General features: G+C 52.6%; 1 protein-coding gene across 1 annotated transcript; it reads right to left on the reverse strand.

Moving 5' to 3' along the window:
• Positions 1–793: 793 nt before the first annotated feature.
• Positions 794–14345, reverse strand: TMEM259 (transmembrane protein 259). Its single transcript, XM_082495512.1, has 11 exons — positions 14051–14345; positions 11535–11801; positions 11052–11220; positions 8779–8889; positions 7336–7458; positions 6887–6987; positions 5901–5958; positions 5517–5600; positions 4818–4950; positions 4306–4405; positions 794–3441 (listed from the first exon to the last, which is right to left on the reverse strand). Exons 1-11 carry the CDS (start codon positions 14282–14284, stop codon positions 2599–2601), a joined length of 2223 nt encoding a protein of 740 aa, XP_082351638.1. The 5' UTR covers positions 14285–14345; the 3' UTR covers positions 794–2598.
• Between the last annotated feature and the right edge of the window lie 1611 nt (positions 14346–15956).

A 15956-nucleotide genomic window follows, 5' to 3' on the forward strand; every position in this document is an offset into this window, starting at 1 on the left:
AAGTCTGCTTTTTCTCTTCCAGCTGCGTCTTAAATGCAGCAAGGCTTGGGGCGAGGGTAACCCTTCCCTCCCTCCCCTGCAGGCAAGCGCCAGCCCCACCGCAGGACGGCAGCCATTAGGAGGAGGAGGAAGGTGAGTAGCCCTCGTCCTGCAGCAGCAGGACTGGCCGAGACCCCCAACCTCCCCTCCGGGAGAGGCAGCTCCAGGGCAGCAGAGCCGGGCTGATCTCCAGAGCTGCCTCAAACCAGGACCGCAGTCTTCCCCAGGCAGAGGGTGAGAGATGGACAGCACCGGCCTCTTTCTCAGCCCACGCCGAGTCTGGGCAGCGGAGGAAATTCAACACCCCACAGTCCAACCGTGGGTGACTACGGGTGGCCATAAAAGGGCCGGGACAACAGCACAGCAAAAGATCTTCCCTCCCTGCAGCCCTTCCACTCGCACAGTGGGGCTGCAGAGGACGCGCGATGGAGCCGCGATGGGGATGCGTGCTGAGCCCCTGCCCTGCCACCACCCCTCCGAGCCGCGACGGGCCACGCGGGGCTCCACCGAGCGTGTGACATGCTGTGCCCGTGCCCCCGCCAGCGGATCCTCACACCTCAACTTCCAGCAGGAACCCAGCACAACTGCGAGCAGGACACCGGAGCAGCACCACAGCAGCCGTTAGATATAATATTTATTATTATATACAAACACATTTTGTACATTAATTAAATAGAATGAACTCTACTCTTCATTCAACAAATCATTTGGTTTGTTTCCCCCCCCCTTCCCCTCCCACCCACCCGCTCCTCTCAAAAGCCTACTATTATTCCTTGCGCTGTGGCACATCCCCACCGGAGGCAGGGAGACGGTTGCCACTGTGGCACCATCCCAGGAAGGCTGGCTGCAGGAGGAGCCGCCATGCTGGTCACAAGCAGGCTTCCCCATTCCCCAAGCAACACCCAGGGCTCCTCGAGACAAAAAGAAAAGGAAAAAAAAAAAGGAAAAAAGACAGGGGGCACCTGGGTGGGAAACGCAGAGAAAGTGAAGCAGGGGGCTCCGAGCCCCCACGGTGCCGACACGGAAACCCTTTCCTGGTGGAAGACACCAAAATGCACCCAAGAGCCCTCTGAGGCAGATGGACTCTACAGAGGCGGCTCAGCTGTGGGGAGAGGCGGCTGAACTCGGGGACACTTCTACGGTGACCCAGCCCCCCCAAAGTGCAGAGTGCCCCACGTGTCACCTCCCAGCACTGCCCTTCCACCACAGTTCTCCCTGAGCTCCTCTCTCCTCTCAGCCCCGCAGGCACGACACGCTCCCGCGTTGCTCTGCTCTACCTACAAGCCCAAACCTTCCTTCCAGCCATGTCCTCGTGTGGGGGCAGTCGGTCCCCCCTCGCAGCCCCATGGTACCAGGTCAGCCAGCGGCATCACAGAGGGGTCGGGAACAGCCAGCTTCACCGCCGCTGCCAGGGAAATGAGGGAAAATCAGGGGAAATGTCTTGACTTTAGTGTTTTGGTTCTTTGCTAAACCACCTCATGCAACAGTTCAGCCAGTGAAAAGCCAGTCTGTCCTCTGGGACGGGGCTGGTCTTAAATGCAAACGTGTCCCCTTTGAGGGACAAGGCACTGAAAAGCAAACTACATCACCCACAGGGTCAGGTGCCGAAAGCAGAGCTGTAGAGAGGCAGAGCTGCTGTTCTCCTCATCTCAAACATCGCTACAGACACCGACGCTACAGATCAGCTCCCAGAGATGTTACTCGAGAACCTTTGCCTGTGCCAGGAGCTCCCACTTTACGCTGGCCACATACATCTAAGAGGCTGAATTCTAAAAGCCCTTGCAGAGGTCACCAGCAGCAGAAGGGACAGCACTGCTGGAGCTGACCCTGCTGCTTCCGTGCCCAGCCAAACGCTCCTCTCCTGGGATGGAAGCTCTAACCTGGACACCGCAACTTCTACCCCAAACCCACTGACTGAGGGAAGTTCAAAGACAGAAAAAATGGGGCTGAACTGCAGCTTCTGCTTTGGTTATTGCCCAGCTTTGTCCTGGTGTGAGAAGATCTAGTGTTTGGGGAAGGTCTTAAGCTCCTCTTCCCCTAAAGGAGAAGGAAAGTTTACCAGGTTTCTCCTCTGCAGCTCTCTGGAGGATGTCTGAAAATGCCCTCCCTGTTCACACGCAGCTGCGATTCTAACCAGAAAGTTGCCACACACACACACAGATTTGTCTGTCACAAATCAGCTTGCACTTGTGAACAGCACCTGGATTGCAAACGCGACTGCAGGGGGCAAAGCTAGGGCAGCCGGGGGCAAGGAAAAGCTGTGGCATGGAGCTGACTGCAGGGCTCGCCTGGAGCTGCGGCACGAGGCCCCTGAGCCTCGCAGGCTGTGGGCGTGAGCGCCTCGTCCCTCTGTCCTGGCAGTCCCACGCACATCAGCCTCTCGTACACAAGCGCACGCGTGCACTTCCCAGGGAAGTTCGCTGCAGCCCCTTTTCTCTGTCCCAGCTGCTCTGCCTCTCTAAGAGGAATTCATGGGTTAAGGATGATGGTGAAGTGAGAAACAGTAACAAACAAAATCCAAATGCCTTCCTGGCAGTCCAGAATTACAGTAACAGGGACTCAAGACAGGCTCCTCAAGTCTGACTCCGAGCAAGGTTTGGAGCTCGGTGTACTATCCCCTGGTGCTGGGCCGCCTTCCCCCTGGTCCCCGAGAGCACGACCCAAGCGTCTGTCCTGATCAGTGTCCTCCACAACGGCTGGAGGGGTCTCTGCCACACTGCTGTTTGCAACGCAGTTCTTGCCACTAGGTTTTGCTCGGCTGTCTGAGCCCTCGAGAGCCTCAGTCTGCTCAGGAAGGGAAGGGCTAGGGATGGAGGGCCCCTCTGCCTGCAGTGGGACGAGGGGCGCAGCCGCTGCTGCCTCTGCGGCGGGGGGAACATCTGCTGCAGCCACCACAGATGTTGAAGTGACTTCAATGGTGATGGACCCCATAGCTGTCTCCGGGTGGTCGCTGCTGACCCTGATGCGGGCAACCAAACTGGAGGCAGCGGCAGCATCCTGAGGGCTCCCGTTGGCCATGGCTTCGTGCACCACATTCGGCTCCAGGAGGGTAGTGCTCAGGTCGGAGAGAAACGAGGCTTCCGTAACGATGGCGGCTGTCTCAGCTACCCAGTTTAGATCGCTGCCGACTGAAGCTGCTGTGGCAGCGGCGATGACGCTGGAGGCCTCGCTGGGGGTCAGGGCAGCCGGGCTGCTGCTCTCCCCAGAGGGCCCGGCGGGCAGGTGGGCACGGTGGCCCCCCACGTCGACGGGGGCAGCTGTAGTGTTGTTGTTGAGGTTGTCTTGGAGCGTCGTCTGAGTCCCCTGGCCCACCTGCTGGTTCTGCAACAGCATCTCCTGGATCCTGATCTGCTGGAGAATGGCTGGCAGCTCATAGTGATGGAAGAAGTAAATCATCGAATGCTAGAGAAGGCAAAGGGAAAGAAGTCACTCACAGGCTGCGAGCCTACACATAACTTAGAAAACTATGCTGTACTCTCGCTGTAAAAACAGTGGAGAATTCGGCTGCTCTGACAACCAAGAGGTTACCTAAAATTTTGGAAAGATCTGTCTCTTCCACTACGATTCCTGCAAGCTGCTGTCAGAGCTTTTAGTTTCTCTCTGAAGAAAGGCAATGGAGTACAACTCCTCTTTCCTTTTAAGGGATGAGAACAAGAAGGGTGAAGGCATTTCTCTGGCCTGTCCTCGGGTCCCTGTCTCCACCCTGCAGCAGAGCAAGGGGGCAGGCCAACAGCCAGGACGCACAGAAGCCTCGCTTGAACCAGGATATTGGTACATCAATTTGGAGCTGGTCTTGCCAGCACCTTCGCTGCACAGATCTGACCAACTCCCCAGCCTTTGCAGGGGAGGTCCCCAGCGGGATTTATTCCAGAAAGATGGGATAGAAATCTTCCCCTAACACCTTCCAACACTCACTTGACATCAGCCTATTGTCAGTCGTGTGGCTGGATTTGAGCCAGTGACCAAGAAGTCCTGCTGTTTGATAGCCTCCTTCTGCTGTTCCATTTCCCAAGCAGGGATTATTTTACTCTCTTATATAAATAAAGATTGCTACTCAAACTCAGCTTGACAAGAAGTTTGATAAAGCCCCAAATGCAGTTGATTTCCTTCACTTTGCTCCCACTGGCTGTGCTGTTAAAACCAGCCATGTAACGGTTCAGAACGCAGGCAGCCAGACCCCTCCGAGGCGTGTGGAGGGACTAGGACTGGCCCCCGTCTCCATGCCGCTGTCTGCATGAATGTGCCGCAGAATTGGCAGCTACTGACCTGGATGAAGAGCCACGAGGTGACGAGAGCCAGGCTGCTGTACTGCCCGTTGAATCGATAGTGGTAAGCGTAGAAGGCAAAGTGGTACAGATAGAAGAACCTGGACAGAAAGGCAATAAATATCAGGTTATGGCAATGGACAGGACAAACGTGAGTTTCTTTCTACTCCTAACTCCATTCTGAGCTGGGGCGCTTTGCACAGGGTGGTGCAGACTCCCATTACCAGGTAATTAGACCTGCCTTGCTACGAACAGGTCTTCAACAGAGAAAACCCAAGGGCAGGGAAAGGACCGAGGTGATTCTTGACATCCAGGCACAAACCCAAGTGGAAGCAATCGCACTGCGGACCCTGTGACGTGTAGGGCAGCTCCCAAGGAGACATACAGAAGCTCTCGAGTGGAAGCTCTCGTGCCTGGGAGAGCTGGAAAGGATACGAAGCAGCCTCCCAACCAGAGAACGGGACGTGCAGCGAGAACACACAATACAGGAATGAGATCCCAGCCAGCTCTTACCTGAGCCAATGCCTCTTGCTCGTATTGGTGTGGCAACAGATAGCATCGTATTGGTCAGCCAGCCACACAATAAGGATGATGTAAAACGCAGTTGTGGTGTCATTGAAGAACTCTGACATAATGGCCTCCATACCTACAGGACAGAGGGTGTCTGACATCAGCACGCTGCAGGGCACAGACCCCAGTTTGGCAAAGGGCTTCCCAAAGGGGCATGTGAAGGAATCCTCTGTCATGTCCGCAGCTGGGGCCATATGACTGCACAGCAAAGACCACCGCAGGATAAATTAACTCTGTTTAAAGCAGCAGCAAAGGCCAAACATGTTTCACTGCTGACTGCAGTCACCACACAGGCCAAAGCATCAGCTGGGTCCAGACAGTGCAGATTTCGGGGGTTTTGTTGTTGGTTGTCTTTTAAATTCAAATTGTGCTAATGCAATGTGGTCATAAGAAGTGTGAATCTGAAACGAACTACAGTGACAGACCACGCTTCAGTTTATGTGATTTCCAAATGAACTGCTTTCCAGGGGACTCAGAAGGACAATGCAGCTCACTGTGCCATCAAATTCCAGAGCCTTCCACCTTGTGATGAGTGGACACACTGATCACCTGCTGTGGCCACGTCAGAACAGGGAACTGTACTTTCTACAGATCCCAAAGGGACTTGCTGCACATACACAAGAAGTGAGCTAATGTCCTTACCTACTAGAGCCAGAATGACAGTGAGGAGGGGAGCTGCAGGGAATGCAATCGTCATGTTCATTTCCAGCATCTGTAACAGGTCAACTGCAAGAAGGAAAACACACTATAACACTAAGTGGATGTGGGGCCACGAAACCCTCCAGCCCCACATTACTCCCCATTCAGAGCACGGCAACGTGCAGTGAAGTCCACTGTCCCTGAAACTTGTCAAGAGACAGAACAGTGCTCTCAAGCATGGGGGTAGGGGGACAGGGGGGATATATTCCCTGTGCAGCTACATGCAGGATGCTTCTAAACAATGACAGTCAAGAGTATATACATGATACACTGTGCTGGAGCAGGCACAGTGTCCAGTACACCCTAAATCCCTTAGAAAATCCTTACCAATGAAGACAAAGATCTGATGGTGCGAGTAGCGCAACAGCATCGAAACAGACAGAGTCTGAAATACGAGAACAGAAGCCAGCGTTAGAGCCACCCAGTCCAGAAAGTCACTTTCAGAATCACACTATGGCAAAGGCCTGGACAGGCAAGCTTGGACTTGCAATGCCGCACAGCGTGCTGTGCATATCCCACATTCGTTCATTTGAGCTATGCAGACCGATTTCCCAAAGAGTAATTAGGACTTCACAAACAGCAATTAATCTTTGTATTACTGCAGTGAAATAGACAGTAAGTAATTTGTTTGTAAAGAGACCGATTCTGAATATTTGAGCAGGGGCCAAACCAAACAGTAGCAGCAGAGCTGGAACTAGGGTTTCTTCCCATCCCACATCCGTGCTCCTCCCAGCAGCTCGTAACGCCTCTCCAACAACAGCCACCCAGCACTCATTTCCTCCTTTCTCACTGGCCACAATATTATTGTACAAGGAGCTGCGTCAGTGGACGGTCAGACACAAAGGGAGACAGTCACCCAAGACTATAAACACAGGCTTAGTTATCACTTGGGATCTTGTCTAATACTTATCTGTAATCATCTCGTCTCACACAATCACAGGAGACTTGGTTCTATCTTGATCACCCCTGGCAAATTAGTTAGACCTGTTCTTAAAAGTTTCAGAGGACAAACTTCTGCACCCCATGCCTTGGCAGCCTGACTGTTTAACTACACTTAGAGACTCTTGAACCAAAATCTCCCTTTTGACAACAAAGCCATTATTTCATTCCATTTCAGCTCCTCTGTTTGTTTCGCTGTTAGGACTTTAAGAACCCACATTAAAAGAAATAATAAAACTACCGAGCAGAACCTCAAACTCCATCAGTTTAACTTTAAAAGCAGATGAGAGCTCAGGCCTGTGCTGTTACATCAAACATATGCTGACCAGCACCGGGCTCAGAGTCCAGGCAATGTCCAGCTCCTGTCAACTTACAAATATGACCATGATGACAAAGGCTGCCAGATACGAAGTCCTAGCCATCCACATGCTGACAAAGCGATAGTGCTCCCCAGACACCACATTGCGAAGGAAACCTGGAGAAAAAACACACACACAAGCTCAGCGTGATTAACCCATAAACTAAACACAAACTTCCAATGCCTTTTAAAGGAACAGGATTTAATGCAAATCTAGGGCAACAGCTCCTCACAGGAGTGCTCTTATTGTTATGCAGTGCAATAAGGCAGTAGGAAATCACGTTTGCAGACACCTCTCCCCTCCTGCTTGTTTCATTTTGCCCTTGACAATAACATCTCTACATAATGCAGGGAACTGTTCCCTGCATAGAGATTAATCAATAGTCAGAAGATGATATTCATGCATCCACAGAAAAACATCAACTGCTCTGCAAAACTGCTGAAAGCAATTCCTCCAAGCCTTACCTTTGTTTTCTTCATTTTCAGCTAAAGCTTTGACACTTGACATCAGGATGTCATCATAACCCAGGAACTCGTCCAGCAACAGGCGACTGAACCTGTCCCCAAAGCACTGATCCCTGGTAGGATCTAGAGAGAAGACAAAAAAAACCCATTCAGATTGTTCATACCTTAAGCCACAGAAGCAGCAAGGCAAGCACACAGGCAAGGGCACATTTGCCAGTAGACCTGTGTCTGCGCTCAGGCCTTTGGCAGTATAACTAAATTGGGCAGGACTGGGAGGGAAAATGTCACACCCTGACAAATCCAGCAATGCTGTCAAAATGCTAATGTCAATCAGGCCATAAGAATTACATCAGGGCTGTCATAGTCTCTGTTGGCACAGACATAAAGGGAATCTGCCTTCTAGGCTTGGACTACCTCCCTGGGCTCACCCCAACTAATGGCCCAGAGAAACAAGTTCTGCTAAGACTCAGAGGTCCAGGCTGAGACATTTTGGCCATCAGCTGGCCTCAGCATGACATTGCTGGGGCCCACCATCCCCATCCACCCTCCTGCAGCGGAGGACGCGTGAACGCCTCCCCACCGCTCTGGGCACTAACAAAGGCTGTTCAATTCCATCTCATGAAGCCAGGGCTGCATTCCATTTTACAAACACTGATCAGCTTGTAAAAATAGCCCAAATCTAAGCAAAACAGGAAGCATGAACACAAATAATTTTTCATTAAATTACTGGGATACTTATGAAGTAATTGTCTCGCTGAGTTGGAAAACCCAGGCCAGTAAATAGACATTTAACACAAGAAACTGCCCATTACCTATATGGGATAACTGCTTAATACTCCAGCCCAGCTGTATGTCAGTTTGATTAGGAGTAAGTAACAAAATCTGGTCTGATGGCTGCACTAGCAGCTTGTTACAGATCAATTAAGTTCACAGGGATGAGAAGGTTTGAGACTGTATTCCTGACTCAGACAGGTTTTAATGGAGCAAACACCAGGAGAAGAGAACACTGTTCCAGGAAAACAGTCTGCTGGTGCTTGCAGGGGCACAGAAGTACGTTGAGACAGTGCCAAGCAGATCGGCTCAGTATCGTCCCTGACACACGCACAATTGGTCTCACCACTGGGCTTTAACATTGTGCTACTGCTGCTCCACGCTGAGCTTAGACCTTCAGTACCAAGAAGCTCTTCCTTCCTCAGTGAGAAAACTGTGCTGGACATAACAGTACTGCTCACTGAAACAGATTCCATTTCACACTACTCCTCTTGGAAAGGTATGACCTACTAAAGCAATAAAGACTCCATAAAGAAGCTCTCCTATGTGGAAAATGAGCGCCATCAACTGTTATAAATAGTTTCCACAAGACGAAAGAGGAAACGGCACGTAGGTATCTCTGCAGAGCACTTACCCACCCCTGCACCAGAGCGGGCTGGTTCCCTCACTCACCCAAAGTCACCACCATGACCGGGATGCTGAGGCGCTGGCGAGTGCTCTGGGACAGGCGCAAAAATCCGTACTCCAATGAGTACTCCACAATGTACTCCTCCTGTGGCCACACTGCAAGAGAGGGTGGGAGGGGAGACTCAGCAGCAGGGTTTGCAAACAGTTACCAAGAAGAAATAGCACCTCTGGGTTCCCTCCCTCCCTTCCTCCCTCCCTCCCTCCCACCATGTTCTGGAAAAGAGAAGCAGTTGCAAACACAGGCTCCAGGCTTCCTTCAACCAATTTAAAACAAATCAGTACAAATTCTTTGAAATTGCAGCCCATTCCCTTGACATTAGTCCTTAGCGTGAAACTTCTGGGAAAGCTTCAGGGTAGCGGTTCCAAGCTGTGCCAAGCATTGTCCAGAATCTGCCCACATCTTTGCCGGGCGAGCCCTAGACCACTTGTTCCTGCACTGTTCAATTTCTGCTTTCTATGTTGTTTAGGAAACAGCAGCAAAATACGCTTTACACCTGCTGAACACCAAGTAAATGCTTCACAGGGCAAGAGCACTGCACTTCTCAGGAGACAAGAGGTCACTGCTGCAATTACAAAACTCAAAACTAGACAGGAGCAATTATGGCTCTCAAAAAAAATATGGTGCCTGAAGATTCCTTGATTTTTCTTTTTATTTTTTTCTTTTTAAAGAAAGGTTCAAAATAGATGCTTTTTGCTACATCATCTCTGAAAGGACAAAACCTCCTGCCAAGTTGCAGCCAAGCAATTTAATCCCTGATCTTTCAAACTGTCACAGCGTATCTTGCAAGAAGGGAGGGGAGGCAGCTGTGAGGCATCTCACAGCACCACAGCAAAAAAGTTAAAAGGATACAATAACTTAAAAGAAATGTACCTGCCTCTTCTGACTTACAGCGACACATCACTGACAGAAATGCCCACTTTACTTCCCCGCCTCTGATCCCACTTCTTGGGCAGCAAACACAAGCTGGTGTGTTTGTTTCCATTGTAAAACAGTTTTAAGATCAAATAGAAATGAAGTGTTTAAACAGCAACAAAAGAATTTCTTCCTTCGTATCATAAAACCTTTTTCCATGGTAAAGTATTCTGTCTAAACATCAAATCTGATGTACTTATATAGTACAAGAAACGTGGAAAAACGATAAAAACAGGAATTTGGGACCCATTTGAAAAGATGAATTTAACTATGCTGGGAAGCAGCACAATTCTCTCCCCCACCACGTTGCTGGATCATTTCCAACCAGGCGTTCAGCAAATCCAGCCCATCAGTGCACACAGCGCTGTACAACGTGACTCTCTTACAGAACTTAGGCAACTATTAATAAAGGTATTGCACCAAAAACATTTACCGCTCTCTAGTCTTAAATGACTTAATGATCTTAAATTCAGGACTAATGAGTTCTGGGTCAGCATCAAGCAAAACCGCTGCAAGACCAAGGCAACAGTGCTACTGCAGTGTCCAGTCTGACAATCCTCCACAGCCAGAACACCCAGTACTTCTGATGGGCAAAGAATTCCAGTCTTTCCAGGGATAAAAGCGTAGGTGAAAAAGGCAAATTAAATAAGAATTCAATTGCCGTATTTCTATTTTAACATCGATATTTTTAATAGATTTCCTCCCCTAACCACTAGAAACAGAAGTTTTCCAACACTGGAATTCCATTTTAAATAACATAAAGCCACTAAATCTCCCTCTACAGTTTGTGAGACATTAGCAGCTTAAGTCATGCTGGAACAAGGGGAGGGATAAAGCAGGATGATATCCTGAACGATGCAGAGCAGCAATGCTGTATCTCGCAATCCAATAAAACTTGCTCGGTGGCTTTCAGGATTAATTAGCTATTCCAAGTACTGGTGTTGACTCAGGGACCCAAAATACAGCCCAAACCCTCTTAATACGAGGAGGAATGTGCGCTGTCAGTGGGATCCCTGCAGATCTGAAGAAGACAGTGAACTGCTCAGAAGAGGGAGGTTCGTATTCATCTGAGATCTCTGGACTGACCACTGCAGAAACACGATGCCAGACCAAGAGGCTTCAGCAAATTTCACAGCCCAGATGACCCCAACTCCCAGCCTCCCTCCATATTGCTGTGGATCTGTTGTTAGTATTGACAAGATTAACCCCAGGTGAATGCATCAGGGAAGACATTTAAGGTTACTATGCACGTGCCCAGAGAAGCCAGAAGGAATGAAGACGTGCAGGGAAGATGCACAGGGAAGGGGAAGGAGAGAGCACAGATAGCAGCGTAAGTTGTCTTTACCTGCTCTGGCTAGCATCTCAAACTCGGACACAGTCTCCCTCAGAGGCTGCATACCTTTAGTGGCTGCTTCACTAAACGAGAACTCCTGGCTTTCGTTGTGGGTCAGTGCCTCGGTGCTGCTCACCCGGGATGGCTTGAGGAACACCTTGGGCTCGATATCCAGCTCAAACTGTTGGAAAACCGTGGCAGGGAAAGTCACGTTAGCAGTCACTTCAGCTCCCATCCTCTGTGCCCCCAGCAAAGGCCTCCACCACCAAGAGGACAAAAGGGGCCACCTTCCCAGGCTCTAATTCCTGTCTTAAACCATCAGAGGCTAACATGGAAATTCAGGAGAAGCCAAGGAACACACTTTGTTTCCAGGTGACTGAGGGATCACAAAAGGACTGTGGCATACTTAAGATGACTGCACTAACAAACCGTTTCTCCCCAAACCGACAACGCGGTTCCCACCTCCTTCTGTGTACACAAGGAACGTGTCTTTACCTTGATAGAGCTGTTTTCAAACATATCCACAGTCATTTCCTCCTCTTCCTCCTCCTCTTCCTCAGCTGTGGATTCAACTACCATTCCTGGGAACTTCTCAACACCACAGAATTGCATGAAGATGGGGGCTCGGCTTGAGTTGCGCTGTATTTCCACCCGCAAGATGCCATCGCGTGGCCATTTATCTCGCACGTGCTCCAAGCAGTTAATGGGTGAGCGGGAGAAGGCGATGTGAATGTAAGCCAGGATGAAGAGCACAAAGAGAGCCTGCACACAGCAAGAAACAAAGCAGAGACCATCAGCCCAACCAACTTTGGCCTGTTTACAGACTCCCCAGTTTTAACCATCTCTTCTTTGCACAAAAAGACCCCAGATTAACTTGGACAAATGGATTTGCAAGTGGACAACAGCTTTTATGTTTTCCAACACCGGTGGTCTCAGCATCAACAATAAAGCAGCCCAGAATCAGGCAATTTCTGCACTACTGTATTAACAGGGGAACACAGCAGAGACAGGAGCAATCTCCTCCCGTTCACAGGACCAGAGCTGCCACCGATGCCTGTGCAGTACATGTGTCATGCTGAAAGCACAGGTCACACACACAGGCCCCAGCGCCGTGTCAGGTCCTGCAAACCAACACCAGGCCCAAAACGACTGCACCGCAGGCAAACCAACCAAACACAGCATCAACACATGACGAGGCTCCAAAGCATATTGAAAGAAACAGAAACACATCTGTGGCTTTCAACCATTCCCCCCTCAGTGTTTCTGCTGAAGCCCAGAAGACTGCCCAACATTACAAAGGCAGAAAGAAGCAAACCTCAACAGAAGACAACCCACCAGAAGAGCAGGATGACACAAACCCAAGGCAGAACTGCCAGCTCTGCATTCAGATCCACCACTTGCTGCTGCGAGGTACAAACTCTGCCACAGCGGAGGTCAAGCTGGCCTGCTGGGGCTGGGCTCGTGGAGCGTCACCCCTCCCTTGCCCCGGCTCACTCCAAGGAACAGCTATAAAGTCACAGCAAAATAAAGTGGACTAATAAAATTTGCTCCCTATAGCGAAGACAGTAAACCTAGCATGATGTTACCCAACACTGTCCAAAGTTCACAGCTGAAAGCTCCGAGAAACGCTGGTACAGTAAGTGGTACAGCTGAGTTTCATACACTCACTTTCCAACTGCATTTAGATGCTCATTCCTAATTAAACTAGGTGTCCTTGCTACATATCATTCCTGACCTATTTGCTATGAATAAACAGACTGGTAAACATCACATCTGCAGAGGAGCTGCATAGGAAGACGCTAGGGAAGGTAAATCGGAAACACCTCCCTCATCGCAGGAGCCATGATGAAGCCAGCAGAACCATAAGCAGTTTCAGGACTCTGCGAACAGCAGCATGCAGGACCACAGTCTCTGACTTCACCTCCCAACAGGACCCCGCACACAGAGCTGAGACCGGGCTGGAGTCTGGCTGACTCCTAACCCTGCAGGCGGAAGCAGTCTGTTCTCTGCAGAAGCCCTGTGAATACTCTTACTTCCTCAGCAGCACTTTGATTGAAAGCAGACAGCAGCAAGAACCTCTACCAGCCAGACCACTCGCTCTGCCTGACAGCCTCACCGTTAACACCATCCCCGTTCCAGTCTCCCTGTCTGCCTGAATACAGTTATACAATGGGGAAAAAGAGAGAGATGTTAAAACCTTGAACATTTCTCAGGAGGGGAGAAAATGTATATGCGCAGTATGAGACAAGATATCCCAAATGTTTTCTTGCTTTAAACGGCTGAATTTTAGAAACTCAGAGCAGAAGCACGCTGTTGTCACCTGGCAAGCTCCTCTCCCCTCTTCCCCTTATCTAATTTCCCAGACTAATGTTGATGATAAGTGTCAGCGTGCGCCCTGGAAGCCGTAGCGCAGGACATAACCTATGGGCAGTTCATCCCGCGGACACTGACAGACCCCTCTGGGGGTCTCCAGTCCTGCACCTGCATTAACAAGAAAGCAGGCGGGTTTTTACCCTGGTACGTAGAGGTATGCTGGCACAGCTGAGGGTGCTGACTGCTAAAAAGAAATGGGGTTAAAATGGGGTTGTGCATAATTGCTTCCAGAAAAGACAAAACTCCAACAATCAAGTATCTCACGTACGCAATGTATCCAAAATGAGCGATTGCTTAGAAACAGAAAGAGAAATCTTTCACGCCCACTTCCCTGAACCTGACCCAGACCAGCCTGGCTGCCCATCCAGTTAGCTCAATTATTTCATTTTTATTTTCAAATTTGGTACCAGAGCTCTGGTGGTGTGGGGACCACCACAGACCATTATGACTATTCATGTCTGTCTCACAGAAGAGAGGCCCACAGGAGCTCAGTGGACAGCTTGGGGTTGGTGGCCCAAACACAGGCTGTGACCTGTAGCAGAGCCAAGCTTTTTTGCTTATAGGAAATTTATGCCTTAGTGCCCAACTGCAACCCGGCAAGACGAGTGCCCACTCCTCCCCATAAAGCTGCCTCTCACCTTCAGGAGAACGAAGAACTCGAAGACGCGGCGAAAGGAGGGTGGGAAGAGGCGAGCGTAGGTCACTGCCATCTTGAAGAAGAGCGCGTGGAAGAGACGATCGCGCACGTTGATCAAGGGGTTCTGGTTGAGGTTGGGATTGCGGACGCCCCGGTTGTTGCCCCCGGCAGCCCCGCCGCCCCCGTTGTTGTGGGCCGGGTGGTGGTTGTTGGCGTTCGGCTGGTTCTCGGACATCCTGACGCTGTGGCCCGGAGCCGAAGGGCGCTGGTGGTGCTGACCTGGGCCGGAGGAGCCGTTCCTCCTCCGCTGAGTGGACTCGGGGCCGGGAGGCCGCTCCGGAGGGGTGCGAGGGTCAAGCGCTGCCTCCGCGGACCCGCGGAGAAGCCCCGCGCCGGGAGCTGCTCGCTGTGGGGCACCGGGCAGGCGCTGCCCCGGTCCGGCTCTCTTCAGGGGTGGCCTCCCCGGCCCCGGCCCGGCCTTCTGCGCGCAGAGGCCTCCCGAGCGGAGGGCGGGTCAGGCCTGGCGGGGCCCGGGCCAGGCTTCGGGGCTCAGCGGGCCGCTGCCTCGACGGGGCCCGGGAGCGGCGCGGCCCGAGCAGGCCCAGCGGGGTCGCGGTTCCTGGGCCGGCCCCGCGGCCATGGGGGGGGGGGGGGGGGAGGGGGGAGGTGTCCGTCACCGGGGCGGAGCGGCCGGGCCCGGAGCGCAGCGGGCACCTCGGCTTTCCTAGCGCGGTGCGGAGCGAAGCGGCCCTGTCCCGTCCCCTCAGCGCCCCGCCGCCATCTTCCTCCGCCGGCACCGACAGCGGCGGCAGCGCGCCTGCGCCAGCGCCGCGGGGAACTCTGGGACGGTGGAGGACAGGCGCCGGCCCCGCCCCGCCCCGGGATGCAAACTAAGTCACTCCCGCCATACACCGCGCGAGCCCGTCGCTCCGCACGGCGGCTTAGCCGCGAAAATGCCAAAATTTCTCATAAAAAGGAGGTTTTAGAGTGTGAAAACAGAAGGTAATCGGTTAGGAAAGTGATATAAGGGGGAAATCATAGGAACACGGCGCAGAGCCTCTTACCACGACTTGAAAATTATAAAATAGGGGAGGCTTAAATAGTGCTGCCACCACAGGCAGATTTGTGCTCGCTTCGGCAGCACATATACTAAAATTGGAACGATACAGAGAAGATTAGCATGGCCCCTGCGCAAGGATGACACGCAAATTCGTGAAGCGTTCCATATTTTTTTTTCCCCCCGAGGGATCATCGCACCCCCTTCTCCCGCCCGGGGGGAGACCTTTTGGCCCCCCGCGACACGGCCCGTGGGGGGAGCCAGCCCGCCACCCCCAGTCTGTGCCCCCCCCCCCCGGAAAGGGGTCCCGGGGTGAGGGAGGAGATGAGCACCCCAAAACCTTCGCACCCCGCGGCCCGGGGGGGGCTCAGCACAGCCCCGCTCGGGTCCCTGTGCGGTGCGGGCTCCCAGGGGACGCCTGGCCGAGGGGTGAGCCCCCCGCCCCCACTGGGGCACCCCGGAGGGGCAGAAGATGGAGAGGAAGGAGCCCCGGGGGGCGGCGGGCAGGGACCCCCTCCCGGGGCCCACCGGCGTGGGGAGGACCCCGGCTGACCCTCGCCATGAGGGAGCCGCGGGGAAGGGGCTGCGGGGTGGCAGCAAGGGCAGGGGGCTGCGCTGGCGGCTCTGTGCCCCCGCCGTGCCAGGGCCACCCTGCTGCCACCAGTCCCGTTGTCCCCCGTGTCCCCCCGCGGGGCTGCGGCGGTGCGAGGGCGACACAGCCCCCCCCGGGCGGTACCGCGGGTCTTTATTGAATTGCTCTTTTACAGCGGCTCTGCTCCGGCAGTGGGGCCCAGGGCCAGCCCAGCCCCCCGCCGGGCCCCGGGGCGGACCCCCCCCCAACAGCCCCCCC

This window comes from Vanellus vanellus, assembly GCF_965231255.1.
Source record: "Vanellus vanellus genome assembly, chromosome: 25".
Lineage (NCBI taxonomy): Eukaryota > Metazoa > Chordata > Aves > Charadriiformes > Charadriidae > Vanellus > Vanellus vanellus.